Raw genomic sequence first — 24,356 nt, 5'->3', positions numbered from 1 at the left:
GCTTTTAAAGAAGTCCTCTGTCTGTACTTCCTAACTCTACCGCTAGTTGGTGCATGCACATTATCTATACATCAAAAGGAGTGATGAAAATGTGTGTTATCTATCGAAAAATACAATAATTTTCGATAAATTTATAACATTATAAATATGGAAACATATTTACAATGGGGAAACAGTATTGTTGAAGGAGGTAAGTCTCGTCTTCCAAATTTTACACCTTTGAGTAATTCGAATATACCAACCAAATATAGCATTCGCCTTCATTATTGTTTTCTAATATACAGTATCTTAAAACAAACACACTGTCCTCCACTCTGTGCAGATTTGCATTAGACCAATGAAGATGAGCACTGATGTGTTATACAATCTTAAAACTTTCATACATCGATAAAAATGCAATCATATGGTCAAACTGATGTGAATTTTGTAGTGTGGGTTGCATAAGCCACGACAGTACATCCAACCGAAATGTACACATGACGCCACTTGATTTCGGTGGATTGAAAAATTCTTATGTCTGGTCTCTAGAGAAGTTTCTAGATTATGTCCAAAAAAAAAAAAAAAAAAGTTTCCCAGAGTGTAGGCTGCAGCTTAGTATCAGTCCTGATAAACAGGCAATAAGTGGTTAAAAAAATATTAAATGCAGGCCTATTGCCTAACTGATCTATTAGTAAAAATAGATGTTTTATTGGTATTCAAACTGTATGTGATGGTCTGTAAAAAAAAAAAAAAAAAAAAAAGTGTGTATATATACACCAACAAAACCAGTCCTGAGTTAAAGTAAAGTTTGGGAAATGCTGTTGAAGTCCACCCATGATGTACTATAGATTTACAGTCCTTTATGAGTGGAAGTCACACAAAACAATTTATTTTCATAGCTTTCTTTTTATTACTGAGTCATAAATTAGATGGCATTTTGCAGAATGGTGGTTCTCTGAAAGTACTTTAGTTTTCTTGCAAAATTGTATAGAAATTAAATTACCAGTTTTGAAATGGGATGTTTGATGTTTCTTTAAATTAAAAATGAAAAAAAAAAAAAAAAACCCACTTTGTTTTACAAAGCTAATACATGTGTCAAGAAATCTGAACTTTAAGTCCCTTTTAAAAAGCCAGATGTGTTCTCATATGCTTAGATGTGAGATAACATTTGCTTCATTTCATTGATAAAATCAATGAATGAAAGAATATTTTAATATATACTTTACTCAGTTTATTAAAGAATTTAATCAATATACGTAGTGCAAGACCAAGGCAACTCATGGTAAAAGTAGAATAAGCTCTGATCACTAATCTTAATATTTACCCTTAACGCAAAGCCCATCTCCTGGAGGAGATGTATGATGCTTTGTATTAAAGGCAAGGGGCCACTACCCAGACCGGTTTCGACCTTTATTGAGGTCTCATCAGTGGGAGCGAGGCTAGTAATACAGAGCTTATAAGTATTTTATCAGAACAAGTTACCATAAGGTGTTTTTACCTTATTACATAAAAATCTCAGGAGGAGATATAAATGTAGAAAGTATTTTACCTTGGGTATAATAAATGTTAAAGATACCAAGCTATTTTAAACCTGGTTTTATTCCGTTTCCCAAGTAAGCAAACAGACAAACAAGTCTAGTTTGTGCCTGCAAGTGTTGCAAGTCTAACTGACCCCACACGTAGTGCAAGACCAAGGCAACTCATGGTAAAAGTAGAACACACACACACCTATTCACAGTTTACAAGACAGCAGAAGACATGCAATTTATAGACATTATGTCAATCTCATAGCTTTGGCTGTAATTCCATAACTACCACAACCTTCCTGGAAATGTTTTCTTAATCCTGTGATCCTTGCAAACTATTTGGAGGAGAAAGCTTCTCTTTAATTTTATACGTATATATTTTATCTAATGGATTAACTGCTTTTGACAATCTTGGAGTGTACAAAGTATTCAGGCTTAACAGTGAAATTCACATAGTTGTAGAACATTTGATACTGATACTCTACATAATTTTGTAAATCAATTAAACCTTGGAATTATTTTGAGAATTTAATAAAATTCATGTAATCAGTGACTTTTATTCCTCGCATTTCATGTACATTTTGACAAAAAAAGAGCATCGCTTTGTTACTATTGCTCCAAGCTTACAATTATCACAGGAGGACCTTCAGTACACACACACATGCACATATTACACAATGCCTATCATATTACCATGAAGCCATTCATTTACTACCTATTCCATTTATATGCTGCTATCTACCCTTGCCCACAACACTCATAACTTTTCTAGATATGTTTTCCCCGTCACTTACTGTGTTGTGCCATATCTCTCGTGTCTGTCTGATCTCTTCAGTTTAAGCCCTCAATTTATATCATCTCTTTTCAAATCATGCACCTCAACCTATCTGTTTTAATACAGTCTTATTTTATTCTCTTACATGCACTGGTCTTCCTTAATTTGCAGATCCTGGTGAATGTCACAACTGTTGCTGTGTGTTCCCTAAACTTGTTCACTGTCTTTACATCTGTGTAACTGTAACACAGATAGGATTTGAACCTAGGTCTTTCTGACTGAAGGGCATTGTTGCCAGATGCCTACAGAAGCTCGTTTAGCTGGTTTCTGTGCAACATTGTAATTATGACAACTGAGAATGATAGTATAATGATTAGCACATTGATTGCTAAAAATATTGATCTCATATAATTAGTAGTCAACTTATGTTTCCAGAATGGACGTTTTAGAATTTTCATTGCAAGGTTTGAAAAATGCAATCCATTTTGATCAACCAGTGATTAAGTTTTGTTTTTATTTCTGCAGAATAATGATGATGGAACTTCTGATAAGCCATACGGCCATGCTTTAGTAGCTGGGATTGATCGTTATCCACGGAAAGTTACCCGCAGAATGGGAAAGAAGAAGATATGCAAACGTTCAAAAATTAAGCCTTTTCTCAAAGTATATAACTACAATCATCTCATGCCTACGAGGTAAGTATGATCATCTTTTGTTATAGATCAGAATGATTGCAGATACTTCATATGTTGTTTATGATACTTCATAAGTTTATGATGTATGATCCAAAATCATGGTTAGAATTTTCATTTCCTTGATTGGGATTGTATAGTACTAGGTATAAGTGGTTATTTAAGAATTAACCTCCCTACTGCCGAGGTGGATGAAATAGTGAGACCAAATTGCACTTCTTATCTATGTTATTCAGTAGGTGTTACAGAATCATCCAGATTTAGCTGGATGTCTATAGATGTTATGGCTGGTTGGTGGGGAGGGGGCTAAAAGGGGCTAGATATTTTCTTAGGATAAAAGAAGAGTGAAATTTGTGATGCTTAACAAGGCTTAATCCCTAAATCTATAATGCTGATAGAACTGATGTTTTTGGCACCAAGTTTTTTTCTTAGAACTAAATTATCTTCAATTTCTGATCTTAAATTACGTTTTATGTTTGACCTAATTTTTAGATTCATAAATTAAAATGGTTTGATCAGATTTTATTTCAAATGTAGTGTGTATGCTAATTTCTCTGTTATTTCTTTTTATAAATTAAAGATGCCAAGAAATTATATTCTTGCTTTCATCCTTGATTCAAGTGTAAGCAAACAAAGTTTGAACGTGAAGTCACTGTCACTTCGTGATTGGGCTAATTTTATATAGAGGCTAATGACTTCAGTTATCTTAGCATATCCTTGCAGACATGTATAATACTGTAAAATCTTACTCTTATTTTATTTCTTATTAATTTACTCAATATTTTTTTTATATTTTTAGTCTATATTCTCTTATCTTCTTGATTATTCTTAATTATACTAAAACTATCTTCAATCTTAATTCTTTTAACTTCAATATCTCCCTTGGCCGATCTATACTTACAAGAACGATGCTAGTGGTTTGTGGTACAAAGGAATTACTAATGGCGGATACCTATTCCTTTGTCTCACACTGGTTCTAATTCCTTTTTCAGATTCAGGGAAAATTTATTTTTCACTGCGCCACCCCGAATCCTAGATTAACAGATAGTGTAGAATCGAGGAATCAGAACACAGTTTAGCATACAATCTTATGTTACTAAGAGTTAGCAGTCATAGCCTCTCTAATTTAATCTCCTGCTGTGGTCCGTAATTTGTGAGCAAGTGCGACAGAGAAGAAAATCAGGCAAGTCATCAGTTAAACAAAAAGAACAAAACATTTAATTCAATTGAAACATTGTACATACTATGAATTCACTCTTAATATTCAATACTGCAATTGCTAAGGAATGAGCACTAATTTTCTTAGATTCTCAATATCTATCTTAGCATGCATGACAAAGAACTTCAGTTAATGCTTACAATTTACACTTGAATAATCACACTTATTCATTAATTCTAAGGACAATTATTAGCTGAATTACTAAACTAGCTTCATGTGCTCTTATACAATTTCTTCTCACAAAATTCTCATAAATCTTTTCTATTATTAAAAGACAATTCTAAGGCAGCACGTGCTCTTAATTAATTTACTTAACAAAATGCTCAAAATTCTCATTATTACTTTATCATTCAAAGAAAACTTTCTCTAAATTTCTTCCTAAAGTTTACATACATTCTTCTAATACACATATACACAAAGTAAAACATGGATTGTACGTTACCAATTGCTGGGGACTTATCTGGGCACTTTATACACAAAGTAAAACATGGATTGTACGTTACCAATTGCTGGGGACTTATCTGGGCACTTTACATATCTCGCCTGGACAATTTCTTTCGACACCACGTTCCTTCTGCCTTCTCTGAGGTATTCTTCAAGGTTTAAGTCTGCACTTATTTCTGCCGCCGAAAATAGGTAGATGTTGTTTCATGGTGAACTCGTTCAACATCATAACGACATCTCCGTAAGCATCGACGAATACCTTCTGATGGGCTGGTCGCCGACAGGTAATTTGTTGGGAAATCTACGGCAAAGTTCCTCCGTCCTTGTCTCGAATCCGTGAGGAATGAGGGGACGCCACGAGGAGGCTACGTACACATCAGCAAGACCGCCTGAAAACTTCGGAGCGCAACTCCACACAAGAGCAAGAGTAAAAACTCCGCCTAAAACAACCTAAAGCACAAGAGACCTTCCTCGGCGCTGCACGACTTTTTAAATTGCACGCCCCACGTACACTCCACGTCATCGATTACTCCTCCCATTTTCCCAGCGTCATCTCACGTCACCAGTACTGCGTGCCACGCACGGAAATCCTAGCCTACTCTTCTGCACGTATGAGTGTGTGTGGGGGGGGAATTAATTGCTTACGAAAAGGTGCACCTGTACTCTATGATGCACGTGTTTCGATTCCGGCCATTTCTAGTTAATCTGATTATCTCTTTTGCCCAGCAATTTATAAGTACTTACACTTAAGCAGTTTAGCAATTCTCAATACTTTATAATATCACATTAAATGAAGGATTCTCAGCTTAGTAACATTTTAGTGAAATTTACAAGAGTCTAGTACATTCTGGTACATCAATAATTGATTCAAAATTGCAAGCCTATGTTAAGTCTGAAGGAAACGTAAATTAATTTAATTTTTGTTTAATTCAGAACTTAACAATATTATTGTTATGCAGGTCCAGTCATGTAGTGACTTCATGCAAACGTTTCTTGCTTGCACTTGGATCAAGGATGAAACCAAGAATATAATTTCTTGGCATATTTAATTTACATTATAACCAACTGAAAAAACCTTCAACATCTTTCTCTAATCCAGAGTATTTTAGTAATAAGGTCTACTTGTATATAGAAATATGACTTCTGCATTACATCAACCTTGGGAGCATTTCTGGGTCTGGCTCTTATTGACAAGACCTCAAGCTTTCACTGGTAGCTTGCTTCTCAGGGTGTAGAGAGTTGATGACTGGGCTAGCACCACTGCAATAATACTATGCATTATGGGAAGGACCACCACCCAGATCAGTTTCGGCAGTTATTGAAGTCTTGTCTATGTCTTGGAATGACTTCACGACTGGACAAAAGTGCCCCAAGTCGAAACTGGTCAGGTATAAGAGGCATTGTAGTATCCTAAAGCATTGCATATCTGTTTTGCATTCTTCTAGACCAGTGGCTGTGCCATGACAAATTTCTATCATAGCACAGCCATATTCTTTGCTGGACTTTTGTGTAATTTACTGAGTATATAGTATTTTACAGTTTACACAACATAGACTACAGTATAGCTCTCGGTACTTGATGATATAATTATTGTTGTCTTGCTGGTGGTACTTTAGGTCAGCATTTGCAGCAAAATATAGCAATATTACATAAATACAGGGTGTCTACATTGGACCTCCCTAGTTTCAAAGAACAGTAAAAAATCAAAATGCAGAAGTTTGGGTTGTTTAAACATTCCAGAGAGAGACAATTTCATCCAGAATTTTTTTACAAAAACTTGGTGAGTGTTCCTTCTCATTTTAACAGTTTCAACACCATGGTCCATACACTTTAGTAGTAACACGTTGAAACTACTGTATGCCCACAGATGCAAGACCCTTCGATACTTCTGTGCATGTCAAAAGAAGGAGAATCCATTCCGATAATAGAGTAATCAATCCGTCTTGGGGGACAAGTTGTTTATTATTACATGTCGGAAAATTCACTTTTCTTTTATGAAGATTGTTTTTAAAGTGGTAACTATTTTTCTTTTATAACAGTTGGAAAAATTTACGTATAAAGCATTCGTATAGGATGTACGAATTGGTGACCAATTCATACATCCTATATTTATTTTCCCCCTTCAGCATGAATTGACTCTTCTTGGCAGGTTGCCAGACTAGATTCTCGAATCTGTGGTCAGACAGTAGGGAGGTTCAATGTGGACACCCTTTGATATTAGGCTGGCGATAGTTTTCATATAAACATAATGGTATAAATAGGCAAAAGTGCCCCAACATATAAAGGAGGCTCACTTATAGCGCAGTGCTTCTCAAAATTTTTTTTTAGCTTGTGACACTTTGCTGTGTGGGATATTATAGCATGCCTGCACAGTAGGTGGCAGCACTGTGCTAGAGGCGTTATTGTAGTTTGAGAAATGTCTCAAATGCCAGCGGCAGGCCCCCCTACCTGTTGCTCAGGTTAAGGACAATACGTTGCTCTACAGGGTTTAGGATCAATTAGTTTAAATAACACAAAAGCTTAGCTAAATCTTCGATGCACAAAATTGCTAGGGGATTAAGTCGTTCTTGGCTATATCTAATATACCTAAGAAATTCCCATTATGAACATCTCCAGTCTTCGTGTTCTCTCCTTGAAATGCTAAACCTCTGAATGATAAAAATAACGTTACATCTACAATCCATTGCAAGTATTCTCCACTTATTTGTTTCATATTGAATTTGTAGTTGTAAGTCTTTATCGATTCCACGTCCTTTCAATGACTGTAAAAGGAATTTCCAAGCCAGATATTGTTTTCTGTGTTCGGCACTATTTTCTTGAAGAGGCAATATACCATACAACTTTTTCCAATGCTCATTTCTAGGCGAAAATCCTTCTTGGGCCAAACTGCTTAAGTTTTTGTTATTAGAGTCGCAAAAAATACGATATGGTAAACGATAAAGATTTTCTTTCGATACACACGATGTTAACCATTCTCTTGGAAAATGTTCTCTTGTTCTTTCATCTTTCGTTTTCATATAGAGCAAAAAATCTTGAAATCTCATACCATTAAGATCTCTTGACAATTCCTTATAAATCTTTTGGAATTCTTGAAAGCTGATAGTTCGTACTGTCTCTTGCCACATGTTGTTTGAGATTACTCTTAGCCAAATACTAGGGTCATCAGATTTTTCAACAGGGCCTGTAACTGAAGCATCAACTGTATCATATTCTTCCATAGCCACTCCTCCTGCAGGTTTTTCACTTGTGGCCTTTTCTTCCGTTGCAAGAGGTTCACATATAACAGTCGCTTGACTTTTGACTGCTTTTATGAGTTGTTTCGATTTGACACTGATATTCTGTTTGGATTTCAGTGTCACAAACATTATCACCACTTTCACTATGATCAATACTGGGAACTATGTCCTTTTCATTTTCAGATTTTAAAAATTTGGTTAAGAATTGACGATGCTTTCGATTCTCTCTCTCAGATTTAAGTTTCCTCTTCTGAGCTCCGGACTTATGTTTGTACTTTGAATCAGACATTGGGATTTTATTTATTTTAACTAGAATGTCTCTGCTTGCTTGAGAGCAATTTATTTAAATATTTTTACTATCTCAAATTTGTATGATCTGGAAAAAAAAATGAAGTTTGTTTCATACAAAAAAATCATAACTAAAAAAGCTTTATATTTTCTTTTACTTACTAACTAGCAAAATTTTAATTCAAATAAGACATTCTTCTCAAATAAAGAATTTTGTAGAAAATTTTCGTTTCTTGAGATCAACTTAGCCAACTACAACTATCAAATAAAGCTTTCTCTTTTTAGGGTAGTGTGCTGGTAACATCGGGGTAGCGTTGGCATTGAAACGACAGCGTGCATAGAAAGCGAGACAGGCAAACGAAAACTAAAGTAAATCCTTTCAAATGGGAAGTTCGGAAGCATAACCATAAGTCTGAAAAGGTGGATAATGGGTTGGAAACAATTGCAAAATCTAGTAGTCCTTCTCAGCCACATATTCATTCTTATTTTATATAATTTTTTTTTGTCTTTTGTTAGTCTCACTTAACTGGCCGACCCAACAAGACTCCCCACCCCTAATTCCAGACCCCAGGCTGGGGCCATGGCCAGCGGTGCTATATATGAGTCAACACTCATCGTGAATTCGGTTATGTTTAACTTGAAACAATGAGTCATTGACTTGTTGGTGTGTTTACTCTACTCTGCAATTCATTGTTAAGTCGCAAATTTTTTGGTGATTTAACCATTTCTTTACAAGCAGGTAAAATCAAAGTTTCTTCTGTTATGTGTGTCTGCATGTTCCTGGCTTATATTTTTATTTAATATGGAGAGATTTTTAGTTAAACGTCAAAGGTTAAGCAGCCAAAGTGAAGATGCTCATTGCAAATAAAACTAGATTCCTTCAGGCTAAGTAATAGTCAAGGTACCTACCCAGACCAGATTCAACATCTGGTGCTGTGTGCAAGCAATAATGATTGTTATTTAAGTTATGGATTTACATACACTGGATCTAAAAATCGTCCATTTTCTGAGTGTTGTATGTGAGAAATTGACTGCCAAGAAGAGTCAATTCATGTTGAAGTGGAGAAAGAAATAAGGCAATGTACGAATTGGTCACCAACATGCAAAATCACATGCTTTATACATAAAATTTTATTTACTATCATTTAATAGGTTAAGACACAGGCTATTTCAATTGCTTGCTCACTTCTTGGGTAAAGCAAGTTAAGTCGATGGGGGAAAAAATAGCAACAATGACGGAAGAGGTGGCTGAAATAATTACCAGGAACATGCAGCCACACACAATAGCACAAACTTTGATTTTACCTGCTTGTAAAGAAATAGTTAAATTGGTGTTAGGTATTAAATGTATCTCTGTCGAATGATACTATTTCTATAGAAGACTTGTCATCTGACATCCAGAAACAAGAAGCCGAATTAAAGTGGTAACTAATTTGCTTGGAAAGTTTGAAAATTTTACGTATAAAGCATGTGATTTTGCATGTTGGTGACCAATTCGTACATTGCCTTATTTCTTTCTCCACTTCAACATGAATTGACTCTTCTTGGCAGTCTGCCAACGACAGCTCTCGCTTATGTGGTCAGACTATATCTGTTATTCTAACTGGATCAGTTGAAATATATAGTTCTATGACAGCCATGTTGGAAGAAAATAAGTTACGTTGGAAATTGTATTTCAGTGTGACTGATGGTGCACCAGCTATGCCTGGTCGAATTAAGGTTTTATTTCAAGATTAAAGCAAGACTTTCCTTAAGGTAGGGTCTGCTTTTTTTTTTTTTTTTTTTTTTTTTTTAACATCAAAAGCTTTGGTAGCTAAAACAATTCCTGAAGCCCTAAGGAGCATAATGGGATCAGTAGTTGAAATCTCAAGTCGTGCAAGGAAGCAGGAGCTCGTCATGAAACACTGGTTCTTCAAAGGCAAGACACTCTCCAGATTTTATGAACTGAGGAATGAGTTATTAGAAATTTTTGCTACAGAGAAACCTGAGTTTGCCACCCTGATTAAAGATGAGAAATGGTGTTCAAAAGTTGTGTACCTGGCTATTTTTGGGAATTTAAACAGCCTTAATGCAAGTATGCAGAGGAAGGAAGAAAACCTCTTTACATCAAGTGACAAGCTTGAATGGGTTCTTAAAAAATATAAAAATATTAAAGGCAAATGTTGAAAACAATGACCTTGAAATGTTTCCTCTCACAGCTGATATTGATCTAGAGATCATTTCCTGCTTGATTTTAGAACATCTCCCAGTTTTGGAGGATAAACTACAGCAGTACTTTCTTTTCCTCCATGTCAATGAATATAATTGGGTCTGTAATCCCTTTGCCAGACACCAAACATCTGTCATTGAGAGGCAGAACTTAGAGAAACAACACTACTTCAATTAAGGAATCTGTCAAATAAAAAAAAATCCTCAGAATTATCAGATCCCATATTAAACAGTTGTGCAAAAGTAAACAAGCCCATGTTTCTCATTAAATTATAATGTAATTAACTCATTAATTTTAATCATTCTAGTTTGTATTACTTAGTTTACTTGTTCCTCTTATTTTCCTGTTTTAATAAAAATAGTTGGTTTTTTTCATGTGGCACAGTAAACACTGCCCTAGATGCTACATTTGAAGATCTCGGTTGAGGTGATGCACCTAGGCATATAGTCCATTTTCAAGCCATTGGATTAGAAAAAATTGTTGCATGATTTCTCTCCATCAGAATATTAACATTCAACAAAACAGTTGCAATATTCTTGCCATGCTTATCTCCTGGTTGATTTCTTTCATTCACATCATACCACTAAGATTTCGACATATACGTCTTGTACTCTCTGATCCCTCATGTTACTAGAGGTGATTTTAGTATTTACTAATGTCATGAAATCAGATGATGTCATTAGGAACTTCTTTTGTAATCCATAAATGCTCCAAAACTCTGACAATGCACATTCTGCTAGTTAAAAGTTTGCTCCTTACTTATAGCAGTATTGGACACTGTGTAATGACTGGAACATGCAGATCAGTGTTTCATTCTAAAATAAAAATGAGTTGTCCAATAATTATTTCAACAAGTCTGCATGGAGAGTGAGCAAGCTTAGTTTCAGTTCCTTGTTGTATAGTATATATATTTTTAAAAGTATGCAATGTTTATAATTTTTGTTTTAATTATTGCAGATATGTAGTTGATATTCAGTTTGATAAAAGTGTGGTCAATAAAGAAGTACTTAAGGATCCAGCAAAAAGGAGGAAAGCAAGGAGAGATGCTAAGTCCAAATTTGAAGAAAGGTAATTTTTACTATTTGAGATATATTAGAAAGTACAATAATATATTCTGTGTGACCTTCAAAACAATGACCCTCTGCATATCAACCAACTTTTAATGTGGCACTATCTAATTGTACTCTAGCTATTTCATCTTTCATTATCAGAACAGATAAATGGTAGATTACTTCAATTGAAAAAAAAAACTTGAAATCATTCTCCAAGTATCTTGATGTTAGCAGCACCACCATCATCAAATTCCTGACATATACCCTCAGAGAGGGCTGGGGGGGGGGGGCTTGTTTAACTGGGCAATGCCCCAGTCGGCATGCAATTCCATCATGTTGTACCATCATTTTAATTATGGTTTAAGCCAATAAGAATATAGTTTGGTTGGCTAAATCTCAAATTTTCAGTCCATTCTCGTTTGTTCAGTATCCAAGTAGATACCCAACAGGATGCAGCATGAGAAGGTGATGATTGGACATTTAGGTCAGTTCTCTGCATTCCTCAAAAGGCCATGTAGAGGTCTTCTCCCAGTTCCAGCCTTGACCAAAGGCACGCTACTAATTCGATTAGGTGGAAAGCGTGATTGTTGATATGGTTTTTCCTTCGGGTTTTTGATATTCACATTTTTCATAAAGAGCATTTAAATAGCTTCAGTTCAGTATGAAAATTGACAATGTATGCATTTATGAATTCTCAAGATAAATATGGTCTGCAGTTTTTACAGGATGATCCAGTAAACATTTGTTAAACCCAGTTTGAGTCCATGACATATTTAGTTTATCCGAATTCTTATATTAGTTAGAACCATGTGCAACTATAATTTCCACTTATGATTTAGATCATAAGTGGCCGGCAACGTGATTTTTGCAGCAGGATGAAAACTACATGTGTTATCAATTCAGCTATTAGTTTCGACTGCAGATTTTCTGATTGATAGACTAGTTATATTCATTATATTTCTGATGATGGAAATAATTTGTATTCTCAACACTGAATTACCTTTAGGATTTGTTACAAATATCATCACCATTGTCGTTGAAAATTGACTTTGAATTTGTTGCCGCTCATGAATGCCCACAGTGTTCTCATTAAGTTGTATTACATGTTAAAAAAAAATGTAATTACATTTAATTTAATAACATATTTAAATCAAGTATTTTATATTGTTCTCTCAGTAGTAAAATGATAGTAATTCAATACATAACTATTGCCTTGAAAAAATGCAGTTTATTTTTATTTAAGTTAGTGTGCAGCCTGTGATGCTACCACTCATATTGGCCCTGATTTAGATGAAAGCATTGATGCTTCATCATTGTACAATAACATTTTCTGATAGTCATATTTAGGTATTGTTAGACCAAAATCACTCTTAATTTCATGTTTATCAAAATTAGAACTGTGCTTATTTGACAAACATTGTATTGCTTATATAATCCATATTAACATAAGTTAATATTTCACTTTGGGATCCGTATTAATCACAGTAACATATTTTATATTACACCTTGCAAACCATCAGTGTGGGGTAAGATAAAAGACTATTCCATTTTTGTCTTAAAAGTGTCATTACCATTAGGTATTGTTAAGCTTTCATTGTTACCAAAATAGTCTGGTCTTATTTCATATATATATATAAAGATTACATCTATGATCTCCAGAAAAGTGCTTTTCCACTTAAGATATTGCTTCTCACCTCTGAATCCATCCTACTGTAGAATATTGTAATCATACAAAGTGGTGCACCAAAACCTAATTTACTCTACTTGCATTCTATTTCTTTTATAGTAATATAAGAGGGAGGATAAGGTACTATTCTATTTAACTCTTAGCATTCTCACATGGTGTCTCTGATGAGATTTATAATCAATAGAACGGGCTCTTATTTTCTTTTTGTCCCCTTTTCATCTATAGGTTTTGGAAATGTTTGTATGTGGATATTATTTATCTAAAGAGTAAAAGTATGACCATAAGCAGTCGGTTTTGTCTAAGTTAAATGAAATTTCATATTAATTTGAAGTAAAAAAAAAACTTGCTGTCATCCTAAATACTTAGATTTTCATTTTTTTTTTTAGGTACAAGACTGGAAAAAGCAGGTGGTTCTTTGAGAAGCTTCGATTTTAAGTTGTACTCTTTTTGTGAATAAAAATTGCATTCTTCTAAGTGTATTTTGTTTAGTATTCTAGTTATGCTTAATAAGGATCTTTTTCTAACATACTATCTTGAAATTTGAAGCACAGATTTGACTCATTTATCTACTCAAAAGTCATAGTGAGATTGAACAACTGTTAAATTTCTCACCCTCTGATCAGAAGTCAATCTTGCATCATTCCTTTAATGTTAAGCTTATGTATATAAACAAGTCAGGGCAAGGCTCGTGATTCTTTCCCTATTGTGTTTTGCAACATAACAGGGAAATGAAAACTTCTGATTAAAAAGTCATCCATAGCAACTTATTTTGTACAAGTCTTTGCTTTTCATTAAAAAAAAATGGCCTGGTTTCTATTGTCTCTAAAATAGTCATATGTTTGAAAAAGTGTGCATGGTATTTCATTAGCAGATACTTTGACATTTAGCATATTAAGCATTTATTAGAAATTTACATGATTTTTTTCTAATTACATGTAATATACATCATAAAAACTTATTTTCCTATAAAATTTATAAATACAACAATTAGGAGATGCAAATTGTAATGCATAACAAATTTAGATGGTAGAAATAATATAATAGCAATTAAGGCAGTCCATATATATCAAGCTCTTGCATCTTAGAATAAAGAATTCTTGCACTTTAGCTGTTTACTTTTTGAGAGCAGCAATTCTGCTATCCAGAGTTGAAATATTGTTTTTAATGATATCCATATTATGACTGAACATATCCTGTAACTAAATACAAAACAATTGATGAAAACTTCTGAACCTGTTATTAAACTTGAACAAGACATTAATACACACAAATAACTGAGTTGTGAATTTGTTTACACTCATCAGATAAAGGATTAAATAAGAATATAATTTCTGGGCAAGGATAATAAACTAAAAGAAATTCACTATAACAAACTTGGCTCTCTTAATTTATACAACTCTGAGTTCAGTACTTAGGTGTATTCACTAGAATGTTCTTTGTGCTAGCTCTGGCTGAAAAACTTGAGACCTTTATTTTTGTCAATGTCTAATAATGCAAGTAATGTCCAGGAAAAAATGATTAAATGAAATCTGCACTAATCAGCTATAATATTCAATATGAAAAATTATATATCACATTAAAGAATAAAAATGACTGCACCTCAACCATCCCTTAGGACTGGTTGAGGAATTTTGTAGATATGATCTGTGTGTTCTGAAGTGCTAAAGGTTTCTCATTTCATGGGTGGGAATTGACCAAAGGGCTTAGTCTATACTGACTGAGCTACAGCAATCACTATACACATTTGAGAAGTATTTCCAAAGAGAAAGGACATAAAAGGTGTTTATAAAAACATTAATATAATGACAGGAAAGAGAAAGATGCTAAGGACTGGAGCAACCAAGAATGAAATTCTGATAGAAAAGAGAAGATATTACAGAGATGGGAAGAATATGCAAGTAAACTTTATGAAGACAGGGAAAGAGGAGAAAATCAAAGGAAAGAACATAGTGGGCAGAGACTGTGCATCATGAGGGAGGAATTGAATCTAGCAATTCAAAAGAAGGAAAATCTCCTGGAATAGATGGTATATAGATAGAACTCATAAGGAATATAGGTGTTATGGCAAATTATTAACAGATTACCAGAGGAGTTTAGAAGATCAATTTTTATCCCCATTCCAAAAAAGACGGGAGTTTTAGACTAACAATTTTAGAACGATAACTCACAGCAAAAATTCTGGTGCAAATAATTTTAGAGAGAATTAGGAATAAAATAGAAAAAGAAATGAATGAGGAACAGTTTGGATTCAGGAACTAGAGAGGCTATAACTTGTCTAAGAATTATTGAGGGGAAGAAAACACTAAACCATGGTGGAAAGTTGTTTGTGGGATTTCTAGATTTTGAAAAGGCATGTGATATTGACTCTTATGACTTGGAAATTTTAAAGAGATTATATTGATCACAAATAGCATCAGTGTGTAAATTGAAAGGAAACAGAATTCCCGGTGGAGAGAGAAGACATGCAAGTTATCACCATTATAGTGAACAAATGTTTAGAGAGGCACTTGAGGATGTAGAAGGAAGAATCATTAATAACTTAAGATATGCGGATGATGTATGCTACCTCAAACAACTCATTCAGGTTTTCTATCATTTCCATTTTATCTCCTTTCAAATCATTCGTACCTGCCACAATAATCATTTCTTTCACCCTTTCCTTTTGCTCTCTAATAGATTAATTTTCATCCTTTATGGTCACACCAGGTTTGCCCAGTTCCGGACTGGTAAGCTGGTTATTTTTGGAGCAGATGCTCGGAGCTTGCACTACTTGCTAAGACTTGAAAACAGCCATTTTTGTTCAATATTAGCTTTGTCTTATGGAGGGGGGGGGGGGTTGTGGTTTATTGGTTTAAATATTTTTTGGATTTTTTTGGGGTGGGTGGGTAGCCATTGGCTGAGAAAGTGTTGAGAACATGGTTTAGTTCTGTGGTATGATGGCAGAAAGTGAAAATGGGTTACAACAAATTATTCAAAGAATTGGAAACTCTTGTAAAGAGTATGAACTAAGAATTAACACAAAAAAAAGACGGAGATAATGTAAAAACAAGATGTGGAGGAAAGATTTCAATATTTAGGTAGCTGGATCTCAGAGAAAGGAACTTCAGAGTTGGACATTAGAAATAGAATAGGCATTTATGGAAATGAAGAGAATTTTAATAAACAAGAACACTAAAATAGGCGTTAGAATTGGAATAGTTAAAGCAACAGTTTGGAGTATTGCAAGTTATGGAAGTGAGTCATGGGCACTAAGAAAGAAAAATATGGAAAGAATTAACGCATTGGAAATGTGGTATTATAGAAAGATGGAAAAGATTAGCTAAAGAATATCAAATCAAGAAGTTTTAAGATGAGTTGGGATGGAAAGAACACTGTTAAAGAATATTATGCAAAGAAAGACTAGATTTGCAGGACATCTTCTGAGAGGTTCTTCAGGACACCTGACAAGAACTATATTACAAGGGAAAGTTGAGGGGAAGAGAAGACGTGGAAGACCAACTAGAGAGTGGTTTAATGACATCGTGGAATGGACTGGTTTAAGAATGATGGAAGCGACAGACAGGGAGAAATGGAGAAGAGTTGCTCATCTGCTGCAACCCTCTTGCTAGAGGATGCTACTGGACGACAACGAACTTAAATCATCATCCAGGAGACACATTTCAAATTCTCTTATAGTTACCTCACAAATGAAGTAACCATAAGAGAATTACCTCATTTCTCTTCAATTCTACCATGCTGTTCATTTAAGTTATTAAGTTCTAAATGCAAATAATTTTTAAACATTTATAGTGTCCACTTGCTTAGAGACACCAGCAAAATCATTTGCACAACAAGGGAAAAGATGTTTCCAAGCTCCCACATTGCTTCATACCATGATTTATGTATATCCCCCCATTGAAAGTGTTATATTGTAGCTTTACTTTCTTGCATGAACACACTTACAAAGAATGCAGTTGGTAGCATACTGGGAAGGGCAGCACAGCCCATGAATGCATAATGGAAGTTAATAAAAAGGTGTCATTCATGTTTATGTCGCTTTTCTCCTTATACACAGAAAAATTACTTCCTTAGGCAGCTGAATTTTGATAAACTTTTTTCCCTCTTCCAGTATGATGCACAACATAGTCCTGCAGCATTTGGATAATTGGGCAGCATTCTACAAGGCCTTAAACAGAGATACTTTAATTTTGATCACTCCACATGTAGAAGGCTAAGGATAGTCCTTATGTAATCCACCATTAATTGCAGCACGAGTAGTAACATCAACTTACTATCGTTGGCAAAAAACTGACAGTATCATAAGACAGAAATAGTAATTTCATACTCGTTTGAGTCATTAAATGTTTCATGAAATACAGATCAAACCACATGTTTTGCTGAGAAGGAAACATTTAAAATTGTGTTACATGAGGGCATTGTCAAGGTTATTGTAACATGGATGGAGTATTCCTTCCTCCATGACACCACCTAACCTTCAGGTGGTGTCATGGAGGAAGTGTCCGTTATGCTCATAATGGCTAGTTTGTATTAGGGGAGGAAGGAATGCTCCATCCAGGTTATTGTAACATAGATGGAGCATTCCTTCCTCCCCTAATACAAACCAGCTCATTTCCCTCACTTCTTTCTAAGCAATGGAAAGGTAATCAACTTGACCTATCTGGTAGCATAACAGTTAAATATAACCAGTAGTATAGATTCCCTGCTCTTAAACATTTTTTGAATATCTAAGCTATGTTATGTGCTCTGCAACCATATGCCTGGGAAAAGAGTGTCCTGCGTTCGATTTTCATCATTGATATGAGGAGCTAAGGATCTTTCTCAGACATAGCCAAATTAGCTGGTCTTGGGAGTGGACTGCATTTATCTCCCTAGTTTATCTGGGATTTTTCCTCCCGCAAAGCAGGCAAACTGGTCTTAAGAACACGTTTCACAGACAATTACATATGGTTAAGTGTGGGTGTAACGACCCCACCTTGTAGCGAGTTATGAAACCCAAAAAATGGGAGGCCAAGGCCCTACATGGAGCTGTAGTGTCAAAGGAGAAGCTATAGGAAGGCTGAGGTGGATGAATATTTTGTTTATACTCTTCTCTTAAAACTACTCACTAACTGCAAATCCCATTCATCAATCAGTTAAGCTCATAAGGGTATACTACATTCCTCCTTTTCATTTGATAAACTTTGCAGTGCTCAAGTTAAAAGATCCTCTGGAAACAATACCTTGAATACTTCTTGTATTTTAGGTAGGTCAGGGCAAGCTTATCAATTTCACTTCAGCATTATCTTTTTCATGGGAGAATGATCAAACTACACTCTCCTTTGATAATATTTAGATATGCAAGCTCAGATTTCACATATTGGACTGATCTCTTAGCTTTACTTAACACAAGCAGCTGTTTATCTATTACCTTACCTGTAAAAATCTCAAGGTCAATCCTATCACATCAGAATACTAACACCTCCTTCGAAATGATTGTTGTCCAGAAAATGACCATTGAATTAATGGTAATTTTCATTCTCCATGTTTCCTTCAATCTACAGGCCAATGACCATCAACTGACAAGCCTTACAAATCTACCATGCCAACTTCTCTTTCTTTGTTCCCTCTTCTGTTCTTTGGGACAATTTTCCTTGCCCCCCCCCCCTCCCATGTTCACTTATTCAAAAAACAATCAACAGGTTTCTTCTTAACCACTCGAACTCGCACACTATAGGTGTTAGTCTTGTGTGGGAATTAATAAAATACACTGGTATCATATAAAGAAATGAAATACCCCAACTGAAAACTCACATCCATATTTTTTGTCTCATTCAGTTTTACAGATTGGGACTAGCATCTTAATGCTGTTTTTTTTTATAACAGCTCTACATAAAAAGTAAGGAATCTGTAATGTATTTAGTTAAAAGGGATGGAGCAAGGATAAACTAGAAACTGTTCTGAAGACAAAATTATTTTTCATGTTTGGTCTTCTGAGCATGGCTTCTTATTTTATCGCTTCTAAGAACCAATTTTTAGTCATAACAATGCAATGAAATATCCCATACATAGGATATTTCAAGGCTCTGAAAAACTCAAACATCAATCCACACACACACACAAAGCATTTGTATGTTCTGAGACATTCACACACACATAAGTAACCTAGTCATGAATTTACTTCACATTAAACTTTGGTTACACTCAAAGGATTAAATAACAATATAATTTCTTGGCAATGATAAAAACTACTCAACCCTAAACTAAAAGAAATTTGCTATAACAAACTTTGCAATTCCTGCAAGACAAAAATGAAAACCAACCATTTTGAACCTTAACAAAATAGACCAATAGGAGGTGAATATATGGACACTCATAAATGCTGGCAAGTGTATTTCTGTAAGCTCTGGTCAAATTTCATACGAAACTTTTATAGTTTCTGTATTTGGCTTTGAATTAATGCTAGATTTAATATCCACTTGATTTTTATAATATATATTTTTTAATATTGACTGCATATAATGTGCATACATTAGTTTTCTCAAAATGGGAGTACTCTAATTTTTATGCATTTACATTTTACTGGAAGGAAAAAAAACTGAATCCAATAACAAAATCATTATAAGATAATTTCATTTACAAATCAAGCATTACATCTTAAGATATAGTTTAAAGATTCTCAAATCACCAAAACTGAAGTAGGAAAAAAATGTGATAACTTAAAAAAAAAAAAAAATAGCAATGATTACCGTGCTTCTATGAACTAAAAAGTAACCAAAGTCAAATAAAGATTCTGTACCAAAAAAAACTCACCTCCCTGAGCAATTTGTCATTATTCTTTAATGAGCCAGATATCTGCTGCTGTACTGTGTCCAGCTGAGTTAATGCTTTGCTAAACTGAAGAGCTTTAAAAAAAAAATAATCATAACTTTTAAAACAACAATTTTTCAGTTATTTTGAACTAAACTAAATTTAATGTGATGCCTGCCCATCAAGCTTTGATTACAAATGAAAAGGTTTACACAATTGTACTGCTGACAAAACTGGTAAATGAAACTGCTACTTATTTCACTCTAATATTTGTGATGTGAGGGAAGTAAGTGGTTAGGATGCCCATGGCTGCAGGCTCAGTTGGCAAGTTTATAATGATTAAAATTTCAAATCTGATCAATGCAGGATTTACCACATGAACTTTGTGTGTTTGCTTGTTTTAGTGTTAATGAGCAACTTTGCAGACTTGTTAATTAACAAGGAAATTTATTAGTGGTTAAAATATGAAAAATACACATACTAGTTTCACCACCTGAAATAGAACTGGTGGCTTCCTCAAGCTTATGATACACCTCAAGTGTAACACCACTGGCAGACTTTTTAGTGATGAGCAAAAGAGTTTCCATCTTTTTCAAGCTCTAATGTAAATTTGACAGCAGTAAGAGTTAAGGCAGTGAAGAAATTGTTGCAAACTTGAAAGTCATGTTTACAAATAATAAAAATATCATCCATGTCTGGTCTCTCTTGATGTTCTTATCACTAAGAAGTCTGACAGTGTGGGATCCTAAGCCTACACATACAGGATGTTATCTTCATGCTTCATTCTCTCACTGTCCTCAAAAATTAGAAATAATCCACACCCTAAAGCAGGGTTTCTCAAACTGTGTTCCGCAGAACACTAATGTTCCATGGAAGGTGAATAGGTGTTCTGTGAGAAGTTCTAGAATTTGTCATTTTAGTTTTTTAAGCATTTTTCATGAATAAATATTTTACAGTAGAAATATTCTGAGGAGAATAATATTCATGAATATGTTGAAAAGCTTAGACCCAGAATGCCTAATAACATCTGTGCATCATTAATTTTCACACAGAAATCTTTCAACATTTGGGAAAGGGAATACCACTGTTTATGATCAGTCATAAAAATTGCTTGCAAGAGGATTATAAACAATGGTGGCATATCCTCTGTTCTCAAAACTGAAGGAAATGACGTCTGTGTAGCAAATGTCAGTAACCCAGCGCCATATTTTTAAACATGGAAATATTCATGAATTATCATTAATTTTCACACATCGAAATCTTTCAACAATCGGGAAAGAGAATAGCGGTGTGTATAAAAATTGCCTGCAAGCCGATTACAACAATGGGCGGCATGTTCTCAAAACTGAATGAAATAACATCTGTGTTGCAAATGTCAGTAACCAATCAGCAAGGAAGTATAAAGAAAATTTTTCCACTGAAATTGAAGATCAAAGTAGTCTGTAGCTGGTTCTCAGATCTAGTAATACTGAATACTTTCTTCGCAAGTTCGTATTGCAGTGTGTAAGTGCTTGTTCTGAAACTGGAGTGCCGTGATTTTTTTAAAAGTAATAGGAATACAGATTTAAATTATAATATGAATAAGAGACAAGGCACTTTGTTTAATTTTGGTATTAAGAAATCTCTTAATGAAGGTGTTTGTGACAGAACAGATAGTGAGTCATCCACCTCAAGCCTACAAAGATCGCCAGGATGTACAAAAGGAGGGGAAAACTACCAGCACACAGGAGAAAAGTCTGCATTCACTCGTACTTATATTATAAATATATTTGGTGATCAGAATAGGATATGTCAATGAAAATCAGCACAAATTAATTTAATGATGGTTTGTTTATTGACGCTTTAATTAAATCAATTAAATTAATCAAAACATCAATTAAATCAAACTTTAATTGATGTTTAATTAATTAATAATAAAACCAGCTAAATTACCAATTAATTATTAATTAATACATTACACAATAACCAAGGTGTTCCGTGAAAATTTCAGGATTTGTGAAGTGTTCCGTCGTAGAAAAAGTTTGAGAAACCCTGCCCTAAAGAATCAAGCAGTTCCTATTATACAAATTGAGGATTAACTCAAGGCTAAACTTTAGACTTTCATCAGGAGAAAAGGTTTTCTTGCCATTTCAATTCTAACTTTTATTTCCATTTCTCGATTGCATTCTTCATTTAACCAGCATCCGAGATATTTAAACGTTGTCACTCTTTCTATTCGTTTCCCATTTAAAGAAAGTGATGATTTAAGAATTGGTTTCTTGCTTATGACCATGAATTTAGTTTTGGTGATATTTATTTTTAATCCCATTTTTTCACTCTCTTTGTTCATTAGTTCCAGAAGATTTTGAAGAACCTGAATATTGTCATCAATTTTTTTTTTTCCCCCAGTGGCTATTCAAAAAAAAAAAAAAAAAAAAAAACCATTTTATTTTATTATCCTACCTCTCAATAACTAGAATATCCAAGATACTCTATCACAATTCCATATATTGGCATCTCAGTGATGAAAATATATCTTTTCAAAGTTCACAACATCAGAGTAACTTTTAAACTTATTCAAACTATTTACAGCCTTCTGAGGTCTCCTAAAGACAGCACACCTTTCTACAAATATGCAGGTGTATATATTCTATGCTCATGCGAGCCTACATTGGACAGACAAGTCGTGGATTTGAGATGAGAAAGAAGGAACATGCTGAAGATATTGAGCATAAAAGAAAAGAGAGATCCTGTCTGGTCAACCATGCAGTTGACTGGAGCGTTTCAACCTTGCCTAATGCAGAAGAAAAATTTTTAAATCTTAATATCAAAGGACTTCACCAAGTCACCTGTCATCATCTGCAGACAGCTAATGCCACATGATTTACATTTGTTAGCATGAATTTATTTTTTCTTGTAACAGTTTTCTAGTGTTTAGTCAACTTTATGATCTTATATATTTTTGATGTTTGTAAAGCCCTGAGAAGCCACCAGTTCTACTTTAGGTGTATTTTACATATTTTAACAAGTAATAAATTTTCTTGTAAAATATTTTCTCTTGGAATTAGTTTATATATATAAAAGCAAGTCTAAGTGTAAAATCGCAATGTATTCTGGTAGATTTATTAAGAACCAATTATGAAATTACACATCTTAACAAATTGTAAAAAGTTAAAAATGTAAGTCCAGCTTGCTAAAATTAGTGAAAAAAGGGGCAGTCGATTAAAATGGATACTTAAAGACGGAATTGCAATGCATAGGTATGTCATCACACTTCAATAGAGAGGAGTGTGTGTAAGATGATCTATGTGGAACTCAGCAAGAATAAATTTGATGTGCATAATTTAATTCCAAACTTATTACAGTAGAATTTATTGTTAATGGACACAGATGTACTTTTTTCCCCCTTTATGTTGCTCCCACCCACAAAAGGTTATTTGTAAACTTATAGTACATTTTGTACCATGGGAAGAAGACTAAGGATATATATTATTTTTTTTCTATTACCCTGATGCAAGCCACTTCAGGCCTCCAATAAGCATAGCTGTCCTCTCACACTGGGCAATGACATTCATCTCCTACCTAAAGACAATCATCACAAACATCTATTTTCCCCCTGCCAGGATTCGAACACGCAGCCTATTGGTTGGAGACCAGGTATGCTAACCACTTGGCCAACCGGGTCAGCTGCAGCCTTGTTACCTTTGATCTCAACATGGCTTGAGATCCAACACAGATATACGAGGGTGGTTTGAAAAGTTCTCAGCCTAACAATGAAAAAACGAATTTATAATTTCAAAATTATTTTTATTTTTCAACATAATCTCCCTTAAGACTAATACGTTTATTCCAGCACCATTATCCCATCCCTGTAGTGTTTCTCAGTAAGATCTGCAAAATACCCTCTACAGCTGCAATCACCTCTTGGTTCAAAGAAAAATGCTGACCAGCGAGAAAGATTTTTAGTTTGGGGAAGAGATAGAGGGAGCCAAATTTGGGGAATAGGGTGGATGTTCCAACAATTCACAGTGCAGATCCCTTAATTTTCCCATTGCCAAAACACCTTTGTGCGCAGGTGCATTGTCCTGGTGAAAGATGATTTCTGTCTTCTGCAAACCGGATCTTTTCTCACAAATTTTTTTGTCTAGTCTGGTTAAAAAAATAGGAATAATATTCCCAATATTCCCTGGTTATTGTTTTGCCCTTTTCATGATAATAAACAAAATGCCTTGAGCATCCCAAAACACCGATGCCATGACCTTTCCTGCTGATGGAACCGACTTTGTCTTTGGCACTGAACAACCGGCTTCTCTCTGCTGTTTTGATTCTAGTGTGTAATGGTGAATCCAAGTTTTATTCTTGTTAAAACACTCCAAGCACTATTCAGAGATTTTCATGTGAGTGCATTTTTGATCTGCTGTGAGCAAGTGCTGCACCCATCTTGTGCAAAGCTTTTTCATTTGCAATTCTTCATGAAAAATATA

At 34.4% G+C, this 24,356-nt stretch overlaps 2 protein-coding genes across 2 annotated transcripts in view; one reads left to right on the top strand and one right to left on the bottom strand.

The window, feature by feature from the left end:
• The window catches only part of RpL27 (ribosomal protein L27), a 33,599-nt gene extending 20,013 nt beyond the window's left edge, over positions 1-13,586 (top strand). Inside the window, exons 3-5 of the mRNA XM_090403301.1 lie at positions 2,806-2,975; positions 11,326-11,436; positions 13,494-13,586. Of these exons, the coding sequence (XP_090259427.1) occupies positions 2,806-2,975; positions 11,326-11,436; positions 13,494-13,542 (330 nt within the window). The 3' untranslated portion in view covers positions 13,543-13,586. The remainder of the gene's footprint in view (positions 1-2,805; positions 2,976-11,325; positions 11,437-13,493) is intronic.
• A 403-nt stretch (positions 13,587-13,989) lies between these two features.
• The window catches only part of DCTN2-p50 (dynactin subunit 2), a 220,623-nt gene continuing 210,256 nt past the window's right edge, over positions 13,990-24,356 (bottom strand). The window contains exons 11-12 of the mRNA XM_090403300.1: positions 19,897-19,988; positions 13,990-14,306 (exon numbers count right to left, since the gene is read on the bottom strand). Coding sequence (XP_090259426.1) covers positions 14,220-14,306; positions 19,897-19,988 — 179 coding nt within the window. The 3' untranslated portion in view covers positions 13,990-14,219. The remainder of the gene's footprint in view (positions 14,307-19,896; positions 19,989-24,356) is intronic.

This window comes from Typopeltis vanoorti, chromosome 13, assembly GCF_054136105.1.
Source record: "Typopeltis vanoorti isolate ZY-2024b chromosome 13, IOZ_Tvanoo_1.0, whole genome shotgun sequence".
Lineage (NCBI taxonomy): Eukaryota > Metazoa > Arthropoda > Arachnida > Uropygi > Thelyphonidae > Typopeltis > Typopeltis vanoorti.
Note: the sequence above shows the minus strand (reverse complement) of the source record. Positions and strands in the feature narration are given on the sequence as shown.